At 45.7% G+C, this 27,999-nt stretch overlaps 2 protein-coding genes across 2 annotated transcripts; one reads left to right on the top strand and one right to left on the bottom strand.

Moving 5' to 3' along the window:
• Nucleotides 1-4: 4 nt before the first annotated feature.
• Nucleotides 5-7,124, bottom strand: NPHS2 (NPHS2 stomatin family member, podocin). The gene is made up of 8 exons (XM_074908288.1): nucleotides 6,848-7,124; nucleotides 5,078-5,181; nucleotides 4,079-4,151; nucleotides 3,689-3,771; nucleotides 2,693-2,896; nucleotides 1,923-1,978; nucleotides 986-1,064; nucleotides 5-283 (listed from the first exon to the last, which is right to left on the bottom strand). Exons 1-8 carry the CDS (start codon nucleotides 7,122-7,124, stop codon nucleotides 5-7), a joined length of 1,155 nt encoding a protein of 384 aa, XP_074764389.1.
• Nucleotides 7,125-9,736: 2,612 nt separating this feature from the next.
• On the top strand, nucleotides 9,737-27,646 carry TDRD5 (tudor domain containing 5). The gene is made up of 13 exons (XM_074908287.1): nucleotides 9,737-9,747; nucleotides 10,217-10,455; nucleotides 11,461-11,865; nucleotides 12,686-12,816; nucleotides 15,613-15,833; nucleotides 16,750-16,956; nucleotides 18,412-18,478; nucleotides 19,432-19,632; nucleotides 20,846-21,007; nucleotides 21,152-21,160; nucleotides 23,015-23,155; nucleotides 25,550-25,766; nucleotides 26,573-27,646. The coding sequence occupies exons 1-13, from the start codon at nucleotides 9,740-9,742 to the stop codon at nucleotides 26,770-26,772; spliced, it is 2,208 nt and encodes a 735-aa protein (XP_074764388.1). The 5' UTR covers nucleotides 9,737-9,739; the 3' UTR covers nucleotides 26,773-27,646.
• The last annotated feature ends 353 nt before the right edge of the window (nucleotides 27,647-27,999 follow it).

Genomic DNA, 27,999 nt, shown 5'->3' with positions numbered 1-27,999 from the left:
GCTCTTAGAGCATGGGTGAGTCCTTCTTGTCTTTCAGGCTTTCTGAGACCTTTGTGGTGTCTGTGAGGAGGCTGCTCACTGCCGGAGGACTGTGGGTAGCTGGAGAAACCAAGTTCATGGCATCCAAAGGCAAGGGCAAGATGAAAGCAGCAGGTTTCTCTGCCGTAAGGGAGTGCAGTGCATGGAGGTAACGGAGCTGAGCAGCAGCAGGGGCACTGGACAGGATCTCAGCTGCCATCCGCAGTGACTCAGAAGCAGCCTTTTCCCCCTCGGCAGCAATCACCTAACAAGCAGAGGAATAAAAAAAGGTTTCTGTGAGGCTAGGACTGAGGAGGCATGGACTGTTTATTACAGAGGGAGGTTGCCACCATGAAATTCCCAGGGGCAGTGTGATTTTAACATTCCTGCTCTCTGAAGATCACAACATGTGCTAGACCTCGATCCTCACAAAAGTTTGGGAGCTCAAGTCTAACTTGTTTTTACTAGGCCCATCATGGCTCACAGCTGGGCATAGTCTTGCTGCAAAAGCATAGGAGAGGGCAGCCCCCAAGCTAGGCTTGGGGAGGGCTGCTGGACACCAGTCTTACCCAGGCTCTTGAGCAGCTCAGTGCGAGGGACAGAGCCAGCCTCGGCTGAGCAAGGTGCAGGGTACCTGATGGTGGTGACAGCCCTGAACTGGGCGCCTAGAGGAGAGTGAAATGAGAGCTTCCCATGAAGATCACTGTAGGCCCAAGGATAATGCCAGACCTCTTTGTCTGTCTGTCCTGCCTGTAGGCCAGGTACCAGATCTGGCACCCCACTGGGCTGGCCCAGACTCTTGCTGCCACTCCCCCTGCCAGACACAGCTCTTGAAAAGGAATTAAAGGAAACTTATCTTCCCAGAGCTGTATCCTAGTGTGGAATGTACCAGGGACCTCAAACCACGGGTGGGCAAGGAAGGAGTGGTGCTTTGGAAGGAGATGAAAAGTATTCAGAGTTGGCATACCCGCACTTTTGCCTGTCTCTGGGCCTCCGCTTCCACAGCCAGGGACTGCCGGACTTCAGCAGGCAGCTGCACGTTGTTGCTATGGTGATAAAGGACAGACATCAGCTGGGCTCTAGGCTCTCCTGGCAGCATTGGTTGGTCAATCTGAGGCTTGGAGTGGGCTCATCAGTCAGTCTCTGCAGAGCAGTTCACCCATGTTCTTTGCTCCCTGGGCATCCCTTTTATCACTCTAGTGAAAACACGTCTAGTGTTTCACTCTAGCCTTCTACCTCCATTCCCATCCTTCTTTTTCAGCCTGGTTTTCTAATGACCAGGCTTGTGTGATCACTAGGGAGGGAGCAGAGAGACCTCTTCTCTCTGTGCCTCTGAGGATTAAGGCTAAACTAACTCTTTGTGAGACAGCAGAGAATCCACTGCAAGACTGCTCTCAAGATAGGCACATGAATTTCCTTCTGTTCATAGACTTACTCATTCCCTCTCTTCCATGGCCCTCTACATGATGAATGAGTCCCAGCTTTCTGCATGGGCTTCTGAGTGATGACCCCTTCCCTACCAGTACTAAGAACTTGGGGCCTTCAATCTAGGGTGGGATGCAGAGTATTGGGTACCTGCTGCACCTCTTGGGCTACTGGAATTGAGTGCAAACTCTGCCTGCAGCAGCAGTAACATGGTGAGGAGATTCTCAGCTAAGGATCCTGTCCTGGCTGTCAGTGCAGGAGCAAGCACGATCTTTGCACATGAAAGTTTTGCATGAGGCAGAGGCTGAAAGGGGCAGGGAAATGAAGATAGGGAGAGGTGAGGCTCTGCCTTCTGCAGAATAGCAGCAAGGAGAGAGCCAGAGGCACAGCCAGGAGGCACATCAGGCAGCAGTGAGCAGGGCAGGACAGGTGCTTGCAAAGTGCCAGGGAAGTTCCCTCTACCAGTATTTTATACCTACATTTCTGTTCTCTCCACTTTGATCCCCCAGCAGCCTGTGACTGCATCCAAAGCCACCTGTGAAGAGGAATATTTTTAGAATAGGGGGAGAACACCAGCCCTGCCCTAGGCCCCTTACAGGGAATAAGACAATAATTCAAGGCAGTTAACTGCAGGACTGCAAGGCAGTTTTATTAGTTTTTGTGTGCTATTGTATGAAGTCTCTCAGAAATAAATTTACTTCCCTCACTTTACTTCAAATCTGTCTTTGCCCCAGGGGTTTAGAATGATTTAACTAGTCCATATTGGTTCAAGCGTGGAACCACTTCAGTTCCACGGGACACTCAGTTCCTGACTGGTATCATCATGTACATGTGTTGTGGCCACAAAGACCTGCTGCTGGAGATCCCATGTATACTGGTATACTAGCTTTATGGCAACTCACTCAGGCTGCAGAATACATTTCTCATGAGAATGTCCTCTCCGGGGTACATACTGAAGCAGGGGTATCACAAAGCACTGAGGAAGCTGGTCTAAGTGGTTCCTTCATGCCCCTTGCACCATACTGTCTGCTGCTCAGCATGGGCCCACACTGTGTATCCTTCCCCTAAACTGATCTGAGTCAAAAAACAAACATAAGAAGAATCTACCATTTTTCAGTGAAGGAGACATGTGATATTATTGTACCCTTCCACAAACCAATGTCTGTGATTTCAAGGGACTGGTCAACCGAGCTTCTCTTTAGAGCCTCAGTTCAAGCCTTGCTCTGCTGTCTTCCCATGGTGGAAGCACCTTTATCTCCTGGCTGATGCTCTTCCTCTCCAAGAGAAGTTCAGAGAAGGCTCGATGTGCCAGGAGGCGCTTTGTGGTGGTCTGCACCAGCAGCTGGATAGCACTGGAGATGCTGGTCAGGGTGGTGAGGAGAAGAGAAGCATTTTCCAACCGGTAGTAGCAGACGGCATCTATCTCCAAGGTAACCATGTCTTTGGTCACCACCTAAGCAGAAGACATTAGGGGAGATGGAGCTGGTTCTGACAACTCTAAGGTAGCACAGAAAAAGCACACAATTAAGAGAATGAAGACTAGCCGGATGGTAGTCTTTGTAGTTTCCACCTCTGCTACTGGCTGGCCTTCAGTGTCCATCTCTTCAGACCAGCTGCTGAGCTAGGGACAGTGAGCAGGTCACTGTCCTACATTGTGTTTCCCCACCCATCGCTGCCTGGTCCGTTCCTGTTCTGAGTGCACAGGCTGTGTCCTGAGGTGTGTGCTCAGTTATTTTATTTCCAGGAGGATTTGCTGTACACTGTGGAGGGGAGCCTGGAGATGCTACCAGACAAGGACAGTCCTGCTGGCAGTGCAGCAGCACAGACAACAGGTTCCAATGCAGAAGAAGGGCTGAATTTTTAGCCTTCCATTTTCTGAGCTGTTAGGGTTACTTTAAGATGTTTTTTCGAACTTTTCTATGGGGGGATGAAGGCTGAAAGTGTAACAGCAGGGACACAAGGGGGACTTCTCATACATTCACAGGAATCCAGGAGCTGGGGCTTTGCAAAGAAAGCCCAATGTAAATCTGCAGTGAGATCCTGAGAAGTGGCAATGCTGAACAGTATCTTATGGCTAATGAATTGGTGCTGTGTGACCTGGGACCAGAATCACTATCCTAAGCATAAGCTGCTTTCTTATCATCAAGGCAAAATCAGGGCTGTTGTCAAGCACGTGATCCATCACAGGGAGATGTAATGATAAAGAGACTCAAAAATTAATATAGAGAGGAGGTGTCAGCCATACCTGATGGAAGGGGATCTCTAGGGTTTTGAGGCGAAGATCTACCTTGTGATACGTGTCCAGACAGGGAAGGAAAAAGAAAAGGCCTGTGGGAGGAAGAGAAAGGCAGCTGGTGATCAACAGAACCACAGAAATTGCCTCTCCTTCTCTGGCTGGGGAACAGGGGAGGGTTTGGCATACAGAACTACAAAGGAACAGCAATACATAGGCCCAATTTTTGAGGCTACTTCTGTGATGGGAAAAGCCATTAGAATCTACTGGCCCTAAGAGGAAGGGAGCAAAGACACCCCATTTGCTGTCTGGCCATGCCTACTTGGAGGGCACCAGCATGTGAGCTTTGGCAGAGCATGAAGAGGCGTGACATGGCTGGGAGGGGCTCAGTAAACACCTTACCAGGCCCTCTGGCTCTGCCAGGAAGGAGATGCCCAAGTCGGAAAACGATGGCTCTCTCATACTCCCGCACTACCTGCAAAGGGAAATAAAAGCTTGGCTGGAGAGGAAGGCGTAGGACTGGGGAAAGGGGCCTCACTGCTACCAGAGTAAGTCTGTTCTCGGAAAGCCCTGCAAAGGGAGTATTTCAGCAGGTGTGAGCTACTGGAGTCACCCCTCTCTGAGTCCCCTTACCCACGCAGAGAACCTGGCCCAGAACTGTTGGCTGACCTTGTGTGTGAGCAGCATATGAGCAGCCCTGTGACAGACCGAGATTTGATGAGAGCAGCCAATGTTAGAGCTGCCCAGGGTTTCCCAGGATGAGGCCAGCATTCTCCTTCCTTACTGCTTGGCCAAACCTCAACACCCTGAGCTAAAACTTGCCATGCTGGTTGTTTCCCTCCAAGGGAACCATGTGTGTATGTGTCCACATGTGTAAGATCTGTCCCATAATACTGACACTTGCTGAGAACAAGATGCACATGAAATTCCATGAGAAGTGGGAATCAAAATATGCCTATTTGTAGCCACGCTATAAACCTGAGAAAGGAGAAGGAAGAGAGGAAAATCTGCTATTAACAGATCAATCTCTCAAAATTTGTAATACAAAACCTGTTTACCCCGCTGGTCCTGCAATGCAGCCATCTCTGGGCTGGGTGGGCTGAAGATTATATTTGAAAGTAAACTGACTTGCAGTTTGTTTTTAAAAAGAGAAGCCTAAGCCCCTGCCTGATGATTCTGCAGCAAGAGTAGTTGCTAGGCAGTGGCTGGACCCCTGTGCTGCTCTACGGCAGCAACATGTGATAAAGCATAAGTCAAAATTAATGATGATTTAAAGAACTGTAAATAGGGCCTTACACCAGAACAACTTTATGCTCATGTCTGACACATGCTGAACCAGTGGGTTACATCTACATCACACACCAAATACTAAACCTAGAGAGGCCCCATGACTATTCTCACCTTCATGCAGAACCAGATAGAAATGGGGAAGGTCACTAGGACGAACAGGAAAGACAAGATGGTCAGAAGCCACTCACAGATGCCCAGACCCGGAGACTTTACACCTAGGGAGAAATCCGACATGACCGTGTTAGGAGACGACTGCTTCCAAAATATTGATGGCCTGACAAGTGCCTGCACAGATCAGCTTCAGTGTTGTCCTTTGCCTAAACCCAGTGTATGTGAACAATTTGTCTCTCTCTAGAGCTGTGTTAAACAATAGTCTCTGCCTCAGGTGGCCAGGAGCTGCCAGGATGGACTGACAGATTTTGTCTCTGCTTTACTGGCAGAAATTGAGCCATGCTTCTCCATAGTGCCTTGATGAGAGAGCAGCCTTTAGCTTGAAGACCTGTGGCTACCAAGCAGCATTGAAAGGCTTGGAATGGGCAACTTGTTGGCTGAGCTGCAATCTCAGAAGCTTATCTGCAAAGATAAGCTAATGGCAAAGAGAAAGACTGTAAATAAGAGACAGCTTTCAACATGCACATCCTGAAGTGCCCTTCTCTGTCAGTATCTCAGGTCCTTTTGGAATAGGATTTTAGTCACATCCCAGCTCCCCAGTGCAGTGGGACCAAGCAATGAGATCTCTGATGTGCTTCACAGCAGTCACAGCAAGGTGCTGGAGGCTGTCTGGGGTGCTCAGCCCCAGATGAATGTTACTTCCTACATCTCCCCACAGTGAGCGTGGGTCCTCTCAATCTGGCTGCCCTTTGTTGTGCTCCTGCCTGAGGGAAAATCTGCAGGTATGGCATGAAAATAGATAGATTAATTCTGGGTGTACCCAGACCCAGAAAGTAGACCATGTTTTCCAGCAGTGAAGTTAGCATCCCTGCATCCCTCCCATTCTGGATCCCTTTTAGCCCTTTCATCCCTGCTTCGTTCTGGATCCCTTTTAGCCCTTTCATCCCTGCTTCTTTGCCTTTGGAGCTCTCTGCAGAGCCACCAGGTCCCGAGAGGTTCAGATCCCAAGAACCTGTGTGATCACTACAACTCCACAGCACCACTCACTAGCTGGGATTCCTATAATAGAGACAGAAAGAGGCAGTTGTGAAAAACTGGTTCTCAGAGAGACAGGAGCAAGTCTGAACCTTTGTGTCACTCTAGGGCAGCAGAGCTGCTGGCATGGAAGTAGACAAGTGATGCTGGCTCCTGTAATACACATCCTGTAATACAGCATCTGTGGTAATGCTGGGTCCAAAGAGGCTCAACCATCTTGCCAAAAGATTCACGATGCTCCCTCCTGTCATTGCAGGCTGGGAATCTGCCTAACAAACATACAGCCTGGAGACGAGCTGTTCTTAAAAGTTATCCAGAAGGGGAGCTACAAGTGTGCACCTCAAGAACAGTGCTTCCCTGCAGTGCAGTTCTCTGGGTTGTGAACTGGCATTAAAGCTAACTCCATCTGCCTAAAGAAGGACAAGCAAGAAAAGGAAGAGAATAGAACGTGAACAGAACTGGGGAGCAGTGAGCTGAAGTGTGAAGGATGCTGTGGATGTAACTGCTTGTTGCAAAGTTCATGCTTTGCTAGACTGCGCTGATCAGCCTGGACTGACTGCAGAAGCTGGCTGGGAGGCTGGCTGGAGTCTCCCATTTCCCATCCTGAGGATAACTACATGTCTGTGCCAGGTGGGTGTGATGACACTCACCATGCAGAGAGCAGAGTCATACTGTGACCCCACACAGCCTCAAAAAGCCCATAGCTTTCCGGTCCCTTCCTTCTGTAAGCCATACCTTCCTCCTGCCGCTCGCTGTCCAGCAACGCCATTGCCTCCATTTCTTCATCAGATATCACCTCATCCACGTCCACCACCGTGGACGTGTGCACCCTACCGTCAGTCCCTGCGGTGCTCTTGATCTCCTTTGCTTTCTCCTGCTTTATGTCTCCCCTTCCTTTGCCAGCTTCTCTGCTGCTCTCCCTCTTTTCTCGTTTGCTCTGTGTAGCTGGGGATTCTCTGCGTCTCCTATGAGTCTCTCTGGAAGAGCTCCGAGACCTCTTATCCATCTTCATCTGTGCCAAGGAGCACGCAGCTGCCTGTGGGAGTAGGATGAGTTCGTGTTTGAATTTATTACTGCAGGCAGGAAAACCAGGCAAGGGAGGAGAGAAGGGGAGGTGTCAGATCAAGGAGGCTTGTTGCAAGTTTATCACAGGCTTGTCAGATGTAATGGACAGTGAAGTGAGCAAGCTGTTTCCCAGCTGCTCTGCCCTCATCCTACACTGCTGTGGAGATGGGAAGGAATGTTAGACCTAGACAGGGAGACTTTCTGTTTGTATCTTCCTGCCCTTGGAAATAAACTACAATCAAAAGCACTCAGATGATTTTTAGTAGATGGTTTCTGCAAAGCTGTTGAAAAGCAATATAAAAGTCACTTCAGACATGGGGCTCTGAAGACCTCACATGGTGAAAGAGGCCTGGAACAACAAGCACCAGGGTGAAAAACCTTTGCTGGTGAGAAGTGGCTTAACTTGGGAATGTTTGTAGGGGGTGTTGCACCTCACATTGGTCTTCTCTCTAGAAACTCTTCAGCTGACACAGTGGTGGGATGTTGGCAGCAAACTCCCTCTCTCTATGGTCACCTCACATTTTATCAGGGAGGGAAATTAGCTGGTCTCAGTTCAGCTACGAACTTTCCTGAATGGATGCAAAGCATGGAGGCCATTGCAGGGTTGGACCTATTGGAGAATCTGTCTTCTAAATTGCAAAAGAGCTTGTGCCTAAATACGTCCATAGTTTTCCGCAGCAGGAGTGTGGCAAAGCAAACAGGAGCTTTTTCTTTCCGTGCTGCACAGCCTGTGGTGACATCTGCAGAAACCTCTGCAAGAAACACTTTTAAAGTGTTTTAAAGTCACTGACTGTATTAAAGAAACCAGCACCTGGCTAGAAATCACATTACAGCAAGATGAGGCTAGAACATGAGATGGTGACTCCCCTGTCAACAGGGCAGTGCTGAGCTGGGGGATGCCCAGTCTCTGGTGTGGAGGAGTGGCTGGTGGGAGCTGGGAAGTCAGCCAGGCAGGTGCTGCTCTTGTTTTTTCATGGATTCCTGTTTTATTGGAGACTTGTGGCCCAACCAGAGTCAGGATATTTGCAGGCAGGGAGGGCAGGAGCACAAACTCCCTGCTTTCTCTGCTCTGTCGTGCTGGGTGCCTCGTCAGCAGGTCACCAGGGAAGCGATGGATGGAGAGAGCAAATGGCAAAGGAGAAAAGTTGGGTGTAAATGGGGTGTAATTAACAAATTCATACAGTGTCTATATTTGCTTTGGAAGTGCTCCAGAAACCTTTTTCACTTTGTGTTAATCAGTTGGCCAGCGTGGGGCAGGAGGAGATAGTCTCCAGCTGTTGAAAGGGCAGGTGATGTTTTAAGCAGCAGCAGTAAATGGCAGCTCAGGTCTGGTTTTGGCCAGGCAGCACAGCCTCTAGTTGATTTATTTTCAGAAGCACCATGGCATAATTAACACCTGCAAACCTGCAGCTTTCTGGTTTTGTCTGATGTTTAATTCAACCAATGGGTCCCGACTTCTCTGTCCCCCTGGGATGTTTTTGGCTTTTACCTTGGGATGGGGAGATGTTTTGAGAGCATGTGCTGATGGTTTTGCAAACTTTGCCATCCCAAAATGCGCAACCTCAGCTCCCCTTGTCATATGGAAACTTGTCTGTCTATGGAAATCAACCCCACTGTTGAGTGGGTTTCTCAAATTGTTACCTGAAAAGAGGGTTTGTGCCTGGCGTGCAATAACCCAGTCTTAACACACTCAGGTGAGATATTGTATTTATTCAGGCCTGGGTGCTTGGTGAACTTTTCCACAAATCAAGCACACCAACCGCAAGTTTTCATGCTACTTTTATACACAAAAATCAGAAGTTAGTACTTTTCCATAACACGCCTATTAGATACTAATTTGTTAATGATTATCACACAAGTATAATACAGTTTACATACTGCTTCTAATACTGCACATGCTCAGGGGAAGGGTCTTAACCAGGGGAGGGGTCTTTTTGACCTGTGGGTGTGGTTTTTAGTATTATAATGAAAGCAGTTCACTTTAAGGACACGCAAAAGTTAGTTTCGTTGCCAAGTTAAGTAAGCAAATAGTCACTTTGCCAAGTTGTCAAATAATTCATCCTCAGAACGATTCCAGACATTGTCTTTATGGTCCAGAATGTTTTACCTATTTTCTAAGGTTTGCTTGTTCTTCTTGATCTAGCAGTTGTTCCTATATAAAACTAATCATTAACCATAGCTACTAGCGAATTTGAAGTATAGTATATCAAAAGGACTGCAAAGCTTTAGGAAATGGCCATTGCAACCCAGTTTACCACAGTCTTTGGCCGTGGTCCCTCTTTGTCTGTGACTCTTTTGCAACGCGCTCACTTTTCCTCTCGGAGGGGAAACGTGCCTAACGTTTTTACCGGGCAGGCAGGGGCAGGGGCAGGAGCTCTGTGCAGGCCCCGGGGGTGGGGACAGGCCGCCCCCCCGGCCGCCGCCGCCCCCTCGGCCCTCCCGGCTGCGCCCCCAGGGCCGCGCCCCAGGGCCGGGGGCGGGGCCGCGCCGTCCTCGCGCCGCGGAAGGGCGGGAAAGGAGCGGCGCAGGCGCGGAGCGGCGGCTGCTGGGCGAGGCGGCGCCATGGCGCGGTGCGTGGGGCGCCGTGGCGGCCCCCGGGGGGCTCCTCGGGGGTCCCCCAGGCCCAGGTTTAGGGGCAAAGGAGCCTCTGTAGGCGGCAGTGACCCTGTGGGGCACAGCGGGGAATCCTCAGGGCTGGGTTTAGGGGCGCAGGGGTCTGTGGAGTGACAGTGCCTGGGGCGGGGGTTCAGGGGTGCACAACACGCAGGGGATGCAGTGGTCGTGGGGGCCGTGATCCCATGGGGACAGGCACCAAACGCAGGTGGAGCCATGACCTCAGCTGGGACAGCAGGTGCCAAAGGTTCCAGGGGTGCAGGCAAGGCAACAGAGGGGTCAGTAGGTAATGGCTGTTGGTGAACCTGGCTTGCTGCTTGCTACCCCCACCAGCTTTCAGCTGTTAAATGGTAAAAAAGTCTTTTGTCAGTATTTGTACAGCTGTGGTATGAATTGGTTTTCTGCTTGCTTCTGTTTCCCCTTTAGTGCAGACATGTCGAAGCAGACACAGCTTATGGAGGTGCTGAAGAAGGAGGTGAGATCGCTGCTAATAGCTGCCAAAGATGGCTTAACCCCAGCACAACTGGAGCAGGAGTACATGGCCATGATCGGCAAACCTCTCCCTCTGTGTGACCTGGGCTTCCAATCCACCTTGGAACTGGTGGCAGATATGCCTGAAGTTGTCAGAATCTGTCCTCATGAGGAAGATACTTTTATCCTCAAAGGTAAGGTTTTGTTTCCTTATGGGTGGAGAAGTTTGGAACCACATACTGGTATGAAGTGGTGCTCCAAAATGGAGATGTGCAGGATGAATTCCCAGGGCTTCAGGTCACGTACTTTCTTTTTCTCATAAAGCTTTGTTTAATTTCTTGTCTTTGGTGTTTCTTCCTGTATTTTGATCTGCCTTTTAATGCTTTTCCACTCTCCTCCTGAAGAATCACACAGGCTTCTAGTTATTTTTGTACATTTTGCATTTTGCACTTAGCTTAGAAACTGCAGTAACATTTCTTATATGTACACTAGAACTGGTAAGCATCACTTTTCCTGTAAATGCAAATTATAGCAGGAGCCGGAACCAGGGATGGGGCCTCTGGGGAGAAGCTATGAATGTTGCCCTGTCTGACCCCATGGGAAGTTTAGTATGTATCAAATAACTTTTTTAGTTTTCTTTTTCTTTGGGGAACAGGCGTGGAAGCAAATGGTTGGTGCAAAGATTGGGAAGGGTGAAATGATATTTTTATTTAGAATGCTACAGTAAGACAAGGAAAAGTAATTTAAAAGCATGGAAAAGACCTAGGTTGCTCTCCAGGGAGACCTTGCCTGGACAGGTGGGTGCTCTACAGTGGGGGTTTACAGTGATTCTGGCTGAGGGGAGCAATGAGCCATTTCCTGTTTTCCCAACAAAACGAAACAGCTGGGTTTTCTGTTGTGATCCTGTATCCAAGAATTTGACCTACCTTCCTACCTCGATCTGGATTTATCAGGATGAGAGTGCAGATTGGTCATGGGCTGTTAAAAATGGTTCAGTTCAGTTTGCAAAGGGAGAGGAAAAGTGGTTGGCCTGCTAGAAATCAGCCACGATTCAGCGTGATTGCTTTTGAAGGAGGCACCTGCTTCTGAAAAGGGTAAGGGGAAGAGGAAAGAAAGGAAAGAAGAGGAGCTTTGCCTGTGTAGCGCTTTTAATGGTTTGCTGTTTTGGTAGTCTAATAGTTGACTTCCTTCTGTTGTAGCCATTGCAGATGAGGCCACTAAAGTGATTGCCAAACTGGTTGCCAGACAGAGGAGGTGTGCTAGGGCACGGAAGAGTGCTGCTGCAAAGGCAGATGCTGCTTCTCGCTCTAAGAATCCACAGAGCTTGCCTCAGAGGAACAGGGCTCCCGTTCTGCCAGCGATGGTGAAGGCTGAGCTGCAGGATCTACTGAGTTCCTCACCACTTCTGCTTCTGGACTTCGATAAGGCCTTCTTCAGACGCTTTGGCCGGGCGTTCCAGTATACGCAATATGGGTTTTCTTCCATGTTTGAAGTCCTTGGAAGCGTGTCTGACGTTATTGTGGTTGAGCAGACAAGAGCAGGTTCCTTGCTGATACTGAAGAAATACATGGCAAGTGAGATAGAGAAGGAAGAGTTTCCCCAAGGTGAGGTGATGTGTTATCTAGCTGGAAGCATGTAGCTCTCGCAGCCACTATGGCCAGGCAGCTGTGTTTCATGTGGATGTCGCTGCACTTCCAGTTGCTGGAGTAGTCCCGGTTCCCCTGGGTTTTAGCACAGAAGGGCTGTGGGGTGCTGCAGAAGCAGCTGTCGCAAGGCAGTTGTCTTGGTAGCAGAGGGCTTAACCAGAAGTTTTCTGCAGGTTGCCATCGTTTTTTGGTGTGAGGTGGAAGAAGGGTTGTTTAGCCCATTCAGAGTATGGACTTTAAGAATGTGTGTGTAGGACTGGAATTTCTAGTCATTCTAAGCAATAGAGAAATCCAGAAAGATTTCCTGAATGTCTGCTCAACAGGCTGGTAAAGCCTTTCTGATGCATTTTTTGAGACTGAAGTTTTAGCACTAGTCTGAAAGTAACACTACAGTGTTCCACAAAAGACAGCAGAAGAGACTGCATATGTCCTCAGCGTTCCCATAACAGCTATGAGAGAAGGCAGAAAATCACATACGGTTTCTGCCATATTCCTGACTTACCTGGGGAAAATTCATTTTAGCATCATTCTAGCAATTGATTTAACCCTTAGCATGCTTGCAAGAGCAAGTGTTTTTTTCTTTTGTTTTAATTTATTAGTACAATGAAGGATGCCTTTTGAGTGAATCCTCATGACTGTGGTGGCTGTGAATGCTACAAGGGATGAGGAAAACATCACCAGTGCTTTCAGACTGTCATTTTCAGATGTCTTCTCTTTCTGTTTAATATGTAACACCCCATCAGTCCAACAAAGAATAACAGCTAAATTACCATCTTAGCAGCACCACCTGCAGTTGAGATGCCTCCTTTGGAACCCAGCTGTGAGACAGAGAGCTTCCACCTGGCAGCGGAAGAGAAGTCAGAGCCAGTGGAAACACAAACAGTAAATTTGGGTGATGGCCTCAAACAAGTAAGTGGTTGGACAAGCAATCTGTAGCTTTTTCATGTCTTAATCCAGGGGGTGATACTCTTTTTACCGCTTTTGTTTCTGTTGAGTTTGCCTTGTTGAAGCACTGCTGCTTCCAAAAATTTTTGTACCTGTTTTATTTGAGTATGGAGGTGACCAGACTCATCGTGACCCACTACATAGCTTTATCTGCCCTCCACGCTAGGTCTTTTTCTTGTCTCTTTCTGATCTTGAGATCTGTGTTGCAAATCATCCGAGGTCAATTAAGTGTGGTCTTGCTCCCCAATAATAGTGGTGATTTTGGTGTACTTACTTGTAATTGGACTTCAATAACTTTGTTCTGAGACTAGCTATGTGGAATTGCCCCTGCCGCAGTAGGCAGGGCTTAAGCATCAATCAGTTATGTGACAGAGCTGGGGAATGGTCCTCAGAGACCTTGATCCCTGCAATCTCAACTCTGCTATTTGGTTGGACTTCGAAAATGTTGATTATTTTGTTGTTGTTTAGCTGTAGAAAAGGATGGAGAAGAACAGTACAGAGGCTCTGAACTGCCAAAGCTGATTGGAAGAATTTGGTTGTGTCCCCTCTGTTTTTTAATTTTGAGCATCTTTAGGCCTTCTTTTTCTAAGGAAAAGCCTCCTCCTGAGTTATTCCTCTGCTAAGCTTGTCTTGTATCTGTGCAGTTGGAGCACATAGGTAGGGAAGGGGTCCCAGGATTTCTTCCTGACTTTGGTGTTTTGTTACTGATGAACTTGGAAACCTGGGACTACGAGTTGGACTTTGTGAGGCACTTCATAAATACACTTCAGAGATTTTTGACAGGCTGTTCTGATTCTTTAAGGAAATTGTAGTTTGGTGTGATGAACTTCACAGGGAATTCACCTAGATCGAACAACTTACCCTTGTGGGAAGGGTAAAAAAGGAGGGATGTGGTCCGGGTAGCCCCAGATTTTTGTTCTTCTGTGTTGCAGAGGGAACCTGTTTAAAGATCCTAGGAGGATAGCTCTTAGAAGATGTTTGTACAACTAGCATTTGTCTTGAAACACTTTGTTGTTTTGTTTCAAAAATGCCCTAAAGAGGAGGAAGCAGGTTGGAATGTGTTTGTTTGGGTATGCAGTGAACATTTCATTGGGATGCTGCAAGATAGAGGGGAAAGATGTGACCTGATGCCCACCCTGTTGCAAGGTGTCCACGTATCCAGTCGTGAGAGGCTGGTAGCAGAAGTGTTGTAAGGGACAGATGAGGGACAAGGGCTGAGTCAGTCTGCTCAGCCCAGAGGAGGGAAAAGTATATAGAGGTGCTGCTCTCAGCTTTTTCTTGCTGCCCAGAGCAGGAGAAAAGGTGTCATGCACACCACTCTTGGCAGCTGCCAGTCAGGTTTAGGACAAGGAGTTAACCAGGCTTGCAAGCCATACCTCTTGTAAGCCTAGTTTTACAGTTTGTCTATTGGTTTATCTTCTTATAATTTTGTTGCACTTTTGTGAACATGTTTTTAAGTACACACCTTCTAGGTCTTTCAAAGAAATGTCTGTTGTCGCTACCCATGTGTGAGCTAGATTATAAAGGTTCTGTGTGCCCTTAACAGTCTGATGTAAAGAGCATTCTCAGAGCAAAACTGTTCCTTAGAAATGCCACTACTCATGGGAACTTCTTGGAGGAAATCCATGAAATGTAAGGATTTTTTTAGAGGTGATGCTGTGGCTCAGGCAAGAATTCCCTCAGTTGCCCTTTAACTCAGAAATGTTAATTCACTCTTTAACTTAATGTTTTAGACAAAATTTTTAACTCCTAAAAATTCAAGGACATTAGCCCTTGCTCAGTCTGCAGAAGGAGAGACTCTTACCTGCTTCTTTAAAAAGCAGATAAAAGAGCCAGTATTGCAAAAAAACATGGAGTTGAATTTAGCCATATAAGCAATGGGGTGTGTGCTGGAAGACAAATTTCCTATACATTGCCTGATGTATAATGCAGTGGTAACTTGTAGCATATTCACAGTGTGTAAAATGGAAAAAAAATTGACTTCTGATCACTGGAGGAGTGCTGTTTGTTGTTGGCACAAAAGAAAGCTCCCGAGGCAGTGAAAGTAGCTGATGTCTGATTAAGGTTCCCATCCACACTAGTTTAACTGCTGAAAACATTATTTCACTTGAAGAACAACACAAAATTGTAAGCTGTGCTAACAGCTCACTCATGGACAAAATTGTCTTGAGTGAGAAAAGAACCAAATTTGTAGGTTTTGTTTGGTTTTATCCTTGGGAAATAACTCTAGTGTGAATGTGAGATGCATTTGTGCCTTCTGTCACTTTTGAATCACTTTCAGAGAGTTTTTCTGGTTCAGTCACATATTCTTTCATGGTCATCAAACATAGAAATAGCATTTTCTGGGTAAAATCCAACAAACATGGGTTGTGTTTGGTTTGGGTTTTTTTGGTGAGAGTTTTTGTTTTGTTTGCTTTTTGAGCAATAGCCATTCAATACTTTTGTCTAAATATGTGATGTGACTTCAGTTCCTCTCCTTTATTCCTTGCAGGAATATGGGCAAGGTATTTTTGTTGCACCTCTCTTTACACTGGAGGGAAGAAAGAAGGAAAGGAGAAAGGGAATGTGAAAATGAATGCTTCTGTCACAGGGAAAATTTTAATCCAAGTTTGTACAACTTGTTGGGATTCTCTGATATTCAGTAATTTGCAGTTTCCCAGGAAACCAAAACTATTTTTTTACCTTAATGGAAAGGCCAGTTGTGTGTGTTCGGTGCACGACGACACATCTGAGTGCCATCTTCCTCTTATCCCTTCGTAGCCTCAAGATTTGGAGCAGTCACTGTTATACAAGTTGATAATGACTCCAGAAATCCCCCCAGATGCTGTTCAGGACAGAAGCCTTTGCAGTTTACCACCACTGGAGAGAAGGTGCATGGTGGGCGTCTTTGTGGAATTCATCATCTCTCCTAATCAGTTCTACATCCACATCTGCAGCAGAGAAACATCTGATAAACTGCAGAATATGATGATTGAGATGAGGTGAGAACATGCTGTGCAGATTTAGTACTACTACTCTTTGTGTGTGTGTGTTTGCACTAAGGGAGCAGGACTCCCAGCTGTTAGTTATGGTCGCTGCTGGCTTGATCACTTGATGCAGAGATGCCGGTGCCGTACTGAAGCACGTACTCATAATGCTTACCCATTCCTTTTAACTAGCAGGCAATAAGTGTGGTTTAATAGCAGTTCATGGTGGTTTAGCTGTGTCTGAGACAGTCCTCAACTCTTTAAAAGCCTGGTAAAGTTATGGAAAGGAACTTTAGTGTTCCTTTGCACCTCTCTGTTGGCTGTGCTAGTGTTGTTAATGTGCTCAGTTAAGGCTTTAACTTCCATCTCAAACATGTACCAAAAGCAACAGGTCATAGGCCTTTGTCATATCTATATTTGAAAGCAAAGCCTCATCAATGGCTTTGTGTCCATTGCGTTATACATTTGGGATTCTGTTCCACCATGACAGTGCTACAGTTGCTGTTAAGTGCGTGCCAGATTAAATGCTTGATATCCCTGGGGTATGTATAAGTGTGATTACAGACTCTGCAGACAGATACTGTGAGCCAGTACTCCAGAACCCAGATCATAAAAAGTACTGACGTGTCAAGGTATTGTTAAAAATTAATGACTACAATGAATGTATTTAGCCTCTGATTAATCCCCGTTAACTTTTTTGTTGGACCCCAAGAATATCATTCAAATGTTAGAAGTTTGCATTTGCATGTTTTATTGTCATTTCAGTTTAAGTGTAGCAGAACAGAGGTGTAAAGCATCTATTTAAAAACAACTCCTGAAAATTCTTGTCATGGGGACTTTGAGAAATCAGGATTCTTCTGAAGCCCTGTATATGTCTCTTGTTCATCTCCTCCATCCTGCCAAACACAGTTTTTTGTTATGATCTTTGCAGGCACTGTTACTCAAATAAACTTGTTTCTGATCGTTACATCATGCCTGAGTCTTCAGTACAGCCTGGACAGCTTTGCTGTGTAATGGTCTCAAAATGGTGGTACCGCGTTATCATCCACCGTGTGATCAATGACCAAGAAGTAGAGGTGTTCTACCCAGATTATGGAAACCTCAAAATTGTCCGGAAGTCTTGGCTGAGATTCCTCAAGTAAGTAAATTACACACAGGTGACAGATTCACAGAATACTTGAGTTTGGAAGAGACCTCTGGAGGTCATCCTGTCCAACCTCCTTGATCAGACAGGGCCATCTAGAGCAGGCTGCCCAGGACCATGTCCAGAGGGCTTTTGAATGTTTTCAGGATGTAGAATCCATGACCGGTCAGGGCAACCTGTTCCAGTGCTTGGTCACCCTCATGGTAAAAATGCTGCTTTACAGCCAGTTGGCCCCCAGCATGTACTGGTGGTGTGCCTCCCCAAGTGCAGGACTTGGTTGAACTTCATAAGGTTCCTGTCTGCCCATTCCTCTGTCCTGTCGAGATCTCTCTGAATGGCAGCATGACCCTCTGGTGTATCAGCTGCCCCTCGCAGTTTCATATTGTCAGCAGACTTGCCGAAGGGGCCCTTCAGCCAGTTCTCAGTCTGCCTCAGTGTCTGCTCATCCATCCTGTACTTCATTAGCTTCTCTACAAGGATCTTGCAGGACACAGTATCCAAAGCCTGGCAGAAGTCAAGGTAAACAATCCCCCCTGCTATCCCCTAACCTACCAGGCCAGTCATTTCATTGTAGAAGGTTGTCGGATTGATCAAGTGTGACTTGGTGAATCCATGCCAACTACTTCCAGTCACCTTTTTGTCCTTCATTTGCCTGGAAATGGTTGCCTGGATTACTTGTTCCATCACCTTCTCAGGGATCAAGATGAAGGTGACTGGCCCATCTTTCTTTGGAAAGACATCCCAGTGTGCAGATGCCCTAGAAAGGATCTGAGAGTTTATTACATTAATGGTGCTTGCAGGTGTTTCCTTGCTTACATGCTAATGCTCGAGGTGATGTTGTTTAAGACCTGTTTGCTGATTGCTCTGGGCCCTTTGCGCATCAACCCTGTCCTTCACTCCTTTGGGCTAAATCTTTCCCTGTTCCTGCCTTCATTCTTCAGACTTTCCTCTTGCCACTTTCTGTCACTTTGGGGCGAGCTCCCTAATCCTCCTTCCTGGGTTCCATGAGTGGATGTAAACATCCTCCTGCACAGACAGCACTCCAAGTGGGATGCATTTGCAGTGTCAGAGGTACTTGTTCTCTGCAATTCAGTACCTTTTCCATTTTGCTTCTTCCCTCTCGTTGGCCTCTTTGTGCCTGGCTATTGGCATTCTTTAGTTCACAAGTCATTGCTCTCTGTCCACACCTTTGTAATCATGAGGGGTTTTGATGGGAAGATGCTTGAGTAAGGGAAGGTATAAGGGACCAGTTGTTATTGCCATTTCTGCTGTCCCTGTTCTCTGGATATGGAGTGCTTTCCAAGCTGCTGTTGGGTTTTATTCCAAGCTAAGTGCAAAATCCAGTACGTGCCTCTAGTCCTAAATTGATTTTAAAACCCAGAAGAGGAGGAAATTCTGCTCTTCTGTCTGGTTTTGCTGTAATGGTGATGGCTTTGTCTTGTGTTGTAGGTGGTGCTACTTGAAGCTCCCTGCTCAGGCCATCCCATGTTCCTTGGCCTGGGTAAAACCTGTGGAGGTATGTGTTCACATGCACTTTTGTTTATTGACATATGTATGAGAGCTATCAAGTAGATGTCGGCTTTTTCTCCTGATAAGGGCAAACATTCGGATTAATTCAGGTCCCATTGATGTTTACAGGTTAATTGCTGCTCTTTCATTGTTGAGTAGAGTATGACTGTGTCAGTCTATCTGTCTCTGCAAGTGATGACCCTTCTGCTGTCTATCTTTTCTTTTGATCAGGGTATTCTTGCTTATATTGTTGCAGAAACAGGTAGCTACTGCTAAGCAAATGAGCAAGCTTGGTTTTTCCCCTGCCAGTAGTTCTTCAGGATCCTTCTGAAGCCTTAGTAGCTCCATCCCTGTTTTAAAAATTTCTTCCATGACAGAGCTTTAAGTGAGTTCGTTTGATGCAGTCAGCATAGCCAAAGAATTATAGAAGACATATAGTTCCTCTGTGCTGAGAAACCTCTTGGTCAAGAAGCCTGAGAAATATAATCTCTGAAGGAAAGCCTGTCAGCAGAGTTGTTTCTTATGTATTTTAAAGACATTTATTTTTTAAAAATTATTTCCTCTGTTTTTTGAGGGTTAAAGAATCACAGTTTTCATTTCCGTGAGGCTTAGCAGCTTCTTAAAAACTTTTGATAATTTTAGCATTTATAATCACATGATTCCAGGAATAAAAAAAAACAAAACTGTATTTTAGGCAATTGTTATAAAGCCACTGGTGAATGCCATCAAACCATGTTTGGAAATAGGTATTTAGGATGAAAGGGCATTCCCAGTGTAACTAGCATTGCAAGCGCTGGGTAGTTTTAGGTCAGTGCTAGGAAGCTTGTCCACCTGACTTTCCTGTATTTGTCCCTAGCCTGACCTATCTTATCGCCTTTTGACAAGTGCCCCCAAAGGAAAGTCTCAGGTGGTGGATGTGGGTCTGTTTATTGTGCCTTTACATTCTTGTTTCTTCTTCAGGGTACCTGGTCCAGTGCAGCAACTCTCCTCTTCAGGAAGCTGTGTGGCTCCAAGATACTTGTAGGCATTGTGGATGAATATGTGAATGGCATTTTGCATCTCTTCCTGTGCGACACATCCACTGAGGAGGATGTCTACTTCCACTATGTCTTGAGGGATGGGGGATGCGCTGACATCTGTGCAGAGAACACTCCTTCCCAGGTCAGGAGGGAGGCACGTGCTGCTGAAAGGAAGGGCAGGGAAAGAAAGGATCGATTGGGTGCCTGTAATGGGAAGATCTCTAGCTTGAAGAAAGTAGTTTTGTGAAGAGCAAAACTGGTACTCCCTGCTATCCTCTAACTTACCAAAAGCTTGCTTTTTGATTAAGGTGGAGTCTGATGGTGCAACGAAGACATTTTGGTTTTGTAGAACTTAGTATTTTCATCCTGTTTTCTGACAGTGGATTGGAAGGGGTTTGTCTTACCCTTTTTTTAAGTTGTTGAGCTTGTTAGAATTGCAGATTCATCTGAAGCTGGTGTACATCTTGTATAAATAATTTGGAAAAGTAAAATAGCTACAGACGTTCTCAGCCTAAGGGCAAATTGAGATGGAATTGGAAGGTTGTTAAGAGATGTGTTAGTTACTTGTCTATGTGTTGTTAATTCCAGCAAGTTTTCCTAGTCAGAATTTAGGAGGCCCCTGAATCATCCAAACGATGAGAGCAAGCTGATCAGATTTCTAGTATCTCACTTAAAATAATGTTACATAGTGGCAGGGGCAGTTGAGTTAGGACAGGATAGTTAAATAGTTTTAGCTTTCTCTGCTCTAGACATTGAAGATTGGTTATGCCATTAACAAACTGAATTGTCTGTGGTTTAAAAAGCCTTATACTTTGCTGGTGAAATGTACAGTGCTGGACAGCATAACCATGGCGGATTGCACGTGATGCCTTGGACAGATGTTCAGGTTGTAAGGCAGTGCAGAGAGCATTTATGATTTAGGTCCATCTGTGTCATTATCTAAATGTCTCAGCTCAGTTTCAGTAAGAACTCTTACTGAAATGAAAGCACTTTAAAAGGTACTGCCTCAATTTTGTATCTCAGCAGAAATTCAGGCTTTCCAGCCCAGAGTGCTTGTATCTGTTGTTTTATTCAGTAGATGCAAAATGTTTGTTTTGACAGGATGAGGTCCTATGATTGTATTTTTTGCATGTGTGTGTGTCCCGTTTTGGGGGGAGGAGGGCATTGCTCAGTAGTTTTGTTGCTGGGGGGAGGGGAGTTGATTTTTTGGTAGTAAGGCAATTTCTGCAAGGATTGGAACTAACTTGTGGGTAGTGTGCTTCTTCATAAAACCAGTTAGAAATTTATTGAATCCTTTTTATTCTTTGTAGCATGGGTTTTTTTATTATACTGGGGTTTTTTTTTGTTGTTCCTAGGGATTTGAGGAACTGAATCCTTCAGCCTTGTATGTTCAGCCCAGTGGAAAGCAGGAGAATGTTGAACTGGTGGAGCCAGGCCTTCGCTTACAGCGGGAATCTCCAGGTGCAGATAGTGAAACAGCAACCTCAAAGCAGGATGGGGATGAACTGTGTGACCAGGTGGGATTTTTGGCTGGGGCGTAGCTGTCGTTGAATGAAATTGGTCTCAGTGATCAGTAGACTTGTGTTGGTTTAGTATCATGCAGGTTTTTGTGGAGTTGTTTTTAGCTATTATAAAAAGCAAGCAGAACCATAATATAAAAGCAATTACATGTGGACCATAAATACATCTCTAGCTGCTTGTCCTCTGATCCTTTTGCAGACTTCAGGGAGTCTAGTGATTTCTCTAACCTCCCATATGCACCGTAATTCTTCAGTTACAGAGACAATGGACTCTGAGAACTCAGGCCAGTAACAGATTCTTGAGATCATTTTGACTTAGCACTTTCATGTGTTTTTCTCTTGCATCTCTGGGGTTTGGCAAAGATGTGTAATAACTTGGGGTACCAGTTAAATGTGGGAGAAGACCAGAACTAGTGGTATATTATTTGCTTTAAGAGTCTTGCTCATTCTAAACTTACCTGAAAGGAAGCGATTTTCAGTCTTGGTTTGTTGCAGGGGGTAAGTTGTATACAACTCCACTTTATTAAAAAGATAACTCTAAAGGCGAATGATAGCCAGATCTGAATACTGCTTTACACCTTTGGTTTCAGAGTATGTTCAACAGAGGAGCCCTTTGCTATTTAACAGATGGAGAAACTGATGAACAGAGGGGTTAAGCAGGGAGTAAAACCCAGGTCTAGAGTGCAGTCTAATGTGGTACCATTAGAAACACCAGGAACACTTGTCTGCAAGTGACTGTCCCTGCTTTTCTCTGTTATCTAAATTATAGTATTTTCATGACATATTTTACTATAGGGGCCAAAGCATGTTTTAAGTAAATGTCAGCTGCTAAACACTTCAACAGTGGGCCTGCTCTGCAGCTGTTTCTCTGACATCTCTGAAGAGTAACAGCTAGTGTAATTTTTGTAACTTGTAAAGCAGTCATGTTACCTTGGTTTTGTTTTACCCAACTGTGCTTCTGTGCTAGAGAAACTCTATCTATGTATATTTTGGCTCTTAATGGCTTTGCACATCAATATATCATCTGAACTGAAGGGCACAAACCACCATCTTTATGTATTTGAAAGAAATCAGTGACTGCAGATCTCTGTGTATTGTGATTATTTTTTTTTAATGGAAAAATCAGGACAGTACCCTAACTGTTTAACTGAAGCAAGATCCATTTATGTAAATGTCAGACATAGCTGGTGATTTGGAGACTAGAGGAATGTAAATGCATCCAGATTTTGTCATGTCTCATTTCAAGGGTCTTATAAAAATCCTTTTTCAGAAACTGCAGTCATCTAGATCTCTCTTGTGTAAAACTAAACATTTTCTTCTCTGCTGTTCTGGTTAGCTGTCCAAAGTGTTTACTTCTCTTCCTTGGTGCATCACTAGCACAATCATCAAGCACAGTTATAAAATGGCTCAAAGTGTTTAGAACTGGAATGAAATGTGTCTAACAGGACACGTCTTACTGCTTAGCTGGCATTCTCTAGTAACTTCTCTTAAGCAGTGGGGAACTCCCTTTGCATTGTCCAATCTTAGACTTGTCAGAATTAACAACTTCCCCCCCGCCCCCCCATCCTTCTTAAGTGCAGAGTGGCTGGACACTCTGGTATCAGCTCTGCTATGTTAGGACATTTCTCCATAGTAACATTTCTCAGAAGGCAGCAAGCAATAACCAGATGTTAAACACCAAATGTTTAACCCAAACATTGCTCGGATAAAACTGTACTTTCCAAGTGGTAAGTTTTACTGTGGAGAATTTTAAATGACAGTTTCTTGTTCACATTATTTCCTGTCCTTCCACATTCTTTCTGTCCTTTGCAAGTAGCCCAGACTTCTGCAGATAGAAATGTTAAAACTTCTAAGCAGAACAGAAAAGCTCCTTTGTGTTTCTCTCAGTTAAACTCTGAGTGAAATCATCTGATTGCTCTGTAATTTACCTCAGTGCACCCTGCTTTCCTCTGCCCACGCTAGCTGTACCTTTTCTTGCTTTGTCCATCTCCTTAATGATGGCAGCTGTCTGCTAAGGAGGAGACGTGGGATGATACGCAGCCACTTTTGGATGAAGTGAGTGTCCGAAGAGCAACAGATCAAGACCCTGAACTTGTGCAGGAGGATACAAGTGAAACTCCTACAGAGGTTATGGCAGTGGTTAAGGTAGGGGCTTTTTTCTCAGATATTGCTGCTGAGAGATTATTCTTGTATTGAGATTATTTGAATAACCCTTTGATCGCTTTGGCCTAGATTATTTTTTAAAAAGTGACTGGCTGTTAGCATGGGCTCAGAGCTGTATGTTTTCCTCATTGCTATTGTTTCTAGTGTTGCTGATGATCCACTAGTGCTCCCCTGGCACGTCAAGGTATTGGGGAAACGAGATGAAACCTGGCCCTTCACTACTCTTCTTTCCCATCCATTCACAGTCCTCAGGGTTACTGGGAGTTATTGTGGGGCTACTCTGGATCACGTGGGCCTCTTCCTGAGTTAGGAGGGTAGGTCTGGGAGGGCTGCCTTTTGGGCTGTGCTTTGAGACATTGTGTGGTGCTAGTGTCACCACCTTGCTTCCTTAAATAACGGGTGGTGATGAGTCTGACAGGGCACACGGCATGACCTTCTGCAAATGCTCCGCTCCGGATTCAGCGGGGAGCCAATATCTCTCAGGGTTTGTGGAGCCACAGAAGGCCTTGACGAGCTGGAAAGGGGCACGTGCGTACAAGGTTTTGGATAATGACAGCTCCTTTTACATCTGGAGGTTGATAGTGGCTGAGAAAAAACACCTTCTGGAAGGATGAGGGGGAAGGTTGATTCTCAGTCTGGAGCAGAGCTGGAAGAGTGGGTGTCTCTGGGGAATGTTGCCTGAAAGGGATGGAGAGAAAATAAACTGGGAAAAGGGACCTTGAGAGAGTGAGACAAAAGGAAAGCTTCTAGTAGCAAGCGCAGGGATAAGATGAGATGAGACAAGATGGAGGCAGGTGGGTAGGTAGGAATAGGGTCCTTGTGAACAGACTTAAATGCTCCCCTGCAGGTATTAAACTTGAGTTTTCAAGCCTAGGAATTGCCTGACAGGATCAGAGAAGTCCTGGGCATTTCCCTGGCTGTGATTCTGTTAATGATTTTAGAACTGACAAGAATTTCTGTTGAGCGAAAGTGTGGGATGAAAAAATCTTGTCTATAGACGTTAGGGGGGAAAAATTCACCAGTCAGTTAGGAGGACAGATAGGAGGATTTCATTTAATTGATTCCTGCTGATCTCTTGGCCTCAGGGTTTTGTGGCACTTGCAGCATCACCAAGTGGTATTCCCTCCTTTTTAGTTTTCACTGCTTGTTTTCAGTGGTGGTGGTGTTAATTGTGTGAATCAGGAGGAAGAGTAGATACTGCCTTACTTCCTGCCCTCACAGCACTCTCTAGGGTGTCTTGTTTGCCTCTTTTGTAAACTGAACAGCCTTCTTTTTAAGATCATTTCCATCCCAGCTTTTTCCAACACTAACAGACATTTTTAATGTCTGCCCTTGCACCCTGCCTGTTTCTGCTTTGACCTGGCGTGGCAGTGACACTGCCTGTCCCCCAACAAGGATAGTGTGGGTGCCAAGAGGAGATCAAGAACAAGGTTAAAAGATTATTATTGTCATAACGCTCTGGTTTTTACTGCATGTTAGGCAGAGGTTTTCAGTGGGCTGGTGGTATCAAGCTGCATAGTTGGTTAATTGGACTCCAGTGATGCCTGTCACTCAAACTACTCTGTCTTGGCATCCTGTTGGCACTGAATTTCTCCTGCCCAGCTATGTACCTCTCCTTGCTGCTTCAGAAGCACCTCATGATCCCCTTGTGGGGGGCAATTTAAATTGCCTCAATCTCCTTGTGTAAAAACAATAGTTCTGTTCTGGGCTAATCCTCTGAACACGCTCTCATCAAACAGTGAGGCACCTCTGGATGGTGATATGCCCCTTCTGAAGATGGGTGCCTTTCTTCTGCTGCCTTGACAACAGAAGAAGCCTAGAGAGCAAACACCTAATTTTTGAATAATGAACAGCTTGCTTGGGCAAGGTGAATTGCTGTTTGTCTGGTGTTTTCACTATTTTTCTCTTCAGTACAGGAGTTAACAAATACAAACATTGTCTCTAGTCCCTGTCCGTGGCAGAGACATGGGTAATCATCCTTGAAACTTAAATTTCATTTGTATTCTTAAGCAAAAATGCAGAGGAACTTCCTCTGACTCTGTTCCTACTCCCTTGCAGAAACTCCCACTGTCGTTATCATCATTTGTTCTGTGTGGGACTGCTGAGAGATGACCCAGCTGTTAATTCTTTGCTAAGACATGGTGATTTGTATCTTGTAATTATCTGTCACTCTTTTCAGCTTGCTGTGCAGGAAAAGCTGCCCTTTGGCCAAGGTTGTGAGTAACTAGTTTTTCTTTTGGTTTGTTTTTTTTAGTCATCCAGTTGCTGACATTTCAGTTCTTTGTGGACTTTGAGAGATAATAAAGATCAGGGCAGCTAATGAACTGAGTGTGCACTAATCACACCCTGTCCTGAGTTTTTTATATACATTTTCAGACACCTCGTTCTCTTGGAGAGTCCTCAGTGCCTGCTGTCTTATCCAAGTCAGTGGAAGACACTTACACCTCCTTTATGTACTCCAAGGAACCAGCAGAAATGAGCCAAGATGACCCTGATCAGATAGAAAGATTTTCCAACAAGGCCCAACTTCCTGAAGCTGTACCTCCCTCTCTTCTACTTATGGCAGTACCGTTTACGCTGGACAACCCTAACAGTATGAATAGATTCGTCAGTAAAAGTTGAATCAGTGGAAAGCTGAGCAGTCTGCTGCTGTGTTATGAGCCTTGCAGTCACTATTGGACTGCTGCTGCTTCTTTGCTAGAATAGATGAAAATGGTGATGTTTCTGTGGGATGGAGATGTGACAATAACAGATGGCTGGATGCAATGCATCGGTTTGACCTTTGTGCAGCAAAATGAATTTTCTAAGTGCTTAATGCGAAAAAATGAATTGAGGCTTATTTATCTCTGATATTTGTTGTCTTTTCTAGACTTTCTGCTACTTTCATGCAGAAGTCTGTTTCTCCACTCCATACTTTAGGCAGTGTTCATTTCGTACTGAGAGTCTCTCAGTAATCTCCTAGCTGTAAGGGACAAAAGCATTTTTAAACCTTTTAAGGTCCCTCTGGGGGTGTTCGTCTTCCAAATGATGAAAGAATTTACAACACCCATGTGAGAGTTGCCCAGTTTGAGGTAGATTAAGTGATTTGCTGAAGGCAGTGCCTGTTTGTTCCTTGGGGCAGGGCTGTCTGCCCTCTGGAGTGGAGGCCCAGTTCTCCAGACAGGAGCTACTTAATTCACATCTGATTTCCCACCTCTGAGGAAACAGGGGTCAGCACTGGGAGGAGAGGGAGAGAGGCCTTTGGATTGTACCGTGTTGGTCTCATCAGATAGGTGTGCAGTCCAGTCCTCTTGCCGTGACCTGGTAAGGTCCAGGAAAAAGGGGTTTTAATCTAAACTGGAGCTCTTAAAGTTGCCAGTGTAGATACCATCTTTCTTTTCTGTGCCCCTCCTTATGCAGATGAAGAGAAAATGAAGAACAAAGACCTTCTTGGGAGTCTGACAGTTTGCCCACGTGGTGCCAGCGGGCTGTCTGACCAAAGGCCATCTCAGAAACTCTACGTCCCTCCTACCACACTGTCTGCGGTGTTGGCAGCTGCACGCTTAGCCACTTCCAGTGACTACTTCCACTGGGTCCCCAGCCTGAGGAGGAAGGTGTGAGAAGAGGGGAGAAGCTGGAGCAGCTGCGAAGGAAGGCTGTCTAGAGCAGCAAAGGCCCTCTGCACGATCGTGCTGTCATTTTCTTTGTTCGGAAACATTTAATCCCTTGAAAAACTTGGAATCTGACATATTCTCAGATGTCCCCAGTTTTATTTTCAGGAATAGTTTGGTTGTGTTGTACTGGCGTTGTCCTAATTTATTGCTCTTTAATGTAATGGTTCAGGAGAACAGCTATGTGTCACACTGTGAGAGATATATATAGATAAATTATATATACCCATTAAGTTTAGGAGAGGGAAACTGGCTATCTGTCCTTCCTCCTTCAGTGCACGTGCAGTTTTGATACTGTGTGGGGATGTGGTTTTGAACACAGTGGATGCTCTACACATGCTTTGCTGTTAGAATTGGTGGTTGTATCCCAGCTCAGGCCTCAGTCCATGGAGATTCTGGTAACTTGCAAAAAGAAGCCTCCTTCCCTAAGACGACGACACTCTGATTTGTTGGAGAATTGGATGGCACATGCACAAAGCATCAGGAATCCCATGTTACAGCGAATGAGATCTGTAAAGAATCCAGTGAGAGAAAGCTCGAAGCGTGACATTGGCTGTGTCTATGCAGCTACTTGCCTGGGGCAAGAAATCCTCCTGGGCTTGAGTTTGCTAATGCAGAGAAAAGCTGTGAAAATAGAAGCGCTCTGGGTATGGATGCTGACGTTCAGCTTCTTTGATGATGAGTGCCAGCATTCTGTCATTCCGACTGTTCCTTGGGTCTTCAGGGGCTTCAAAGGCCGCTCTGTGCCCCCCTGCAAACGTACCCGAGGTATGCTTCACTGCAAACCACCAAGAAAAGTGTGAGGTAAGGCTTAATGTTAATATTGGAATGGATAAAAGCCCAGCCTAAGAAGCTTATTGATTGTACTACATGATCTTTAAAGCTTTCTTTCAACCCAAACCATTCTATGACTGTTTTGGTTTAATTTCAGCATTTAGGGGTGGTTATGGATCTGAAAGGGCCAAAAAATGCAGAGAGAGAAAGAAAACGTGGGTCTTCTTAGGAAATGACCATGTGGAAGGCTAATGAAGGAGCTGGAAGTAGAGAGGTGTGGAGCTGTGGCTTGAGCAGAGGCTGTGCAGCCCTGTGGGAAGTTCAGATGTTGCCTGAGTTCTCTGGTCCCGTGTTAGGGTTGGGGCCTTGTGCTGCAGGTATTTGTCATCTGGCGCAGGGAGC

This window comes from Athene noctua, chromosome 5 (assembly GCF_965140245.1).
Source record: "Athene noctua chromosome 5, bAthNoc1.hap1.1, whole genome shotgun sequence".
NCBI classification, from domain to species: Eukaryota; Metazoa; Chordata; class Aves; order Strigiformes; family Strigidae; genus Athene; species Athene noctua.
This window is presented reverse-complemented; position numbering and strand designations above follow the sequence as displayed.

What these genes read in the sequence shown, in the direction of transcription:
- TDRD5 (XM_074908287.1), top strand. An exon ending in AGATACTTTTATCCTCAAAG is followed by an intron (nt 10,456 to 11,460) that starts GTAAGGTTTTGT and finishes CTTCTGTTGTAG; the next exon opens with CCATTGCAGATGAGGCCACT. An exon ending in AGGTTATGGCAGTGGTTAAG is followed by an intron (nt 23,156 to 25,549) that starts GTAGGGGCTTTT and finishes ATACATTTTCAG; the next exon opens with ACACCTCGTTCTCTTGGAGA.
- NPHS2 (XM_074908288.1), bottom strand. Translation starts at nt 7,124, where the DNA reads ATGAAGATGGATAAGAGGTCTCGGAGCTCTTCCAGAGAGACTCATAGG. An exon ending in CAGCGAGCGGCAGGAGGAAG is followed by an intron (nt 5,182 to 6,847) that starts GTATGGCTTACA and finishes ATTTCTCCCTAG; the next exon opens with GTGTAAAGTCTCCGGGTCTG. An exon ending in CTATCTGGTTCTGCATGAAG is followed by an intron (nt 4,152 to 5,077) that starts GTGAGAATAGTC and finishes TTCCCTTTGCAG; the next exon opens with GTAGTGCGGGAGTATGAGAG.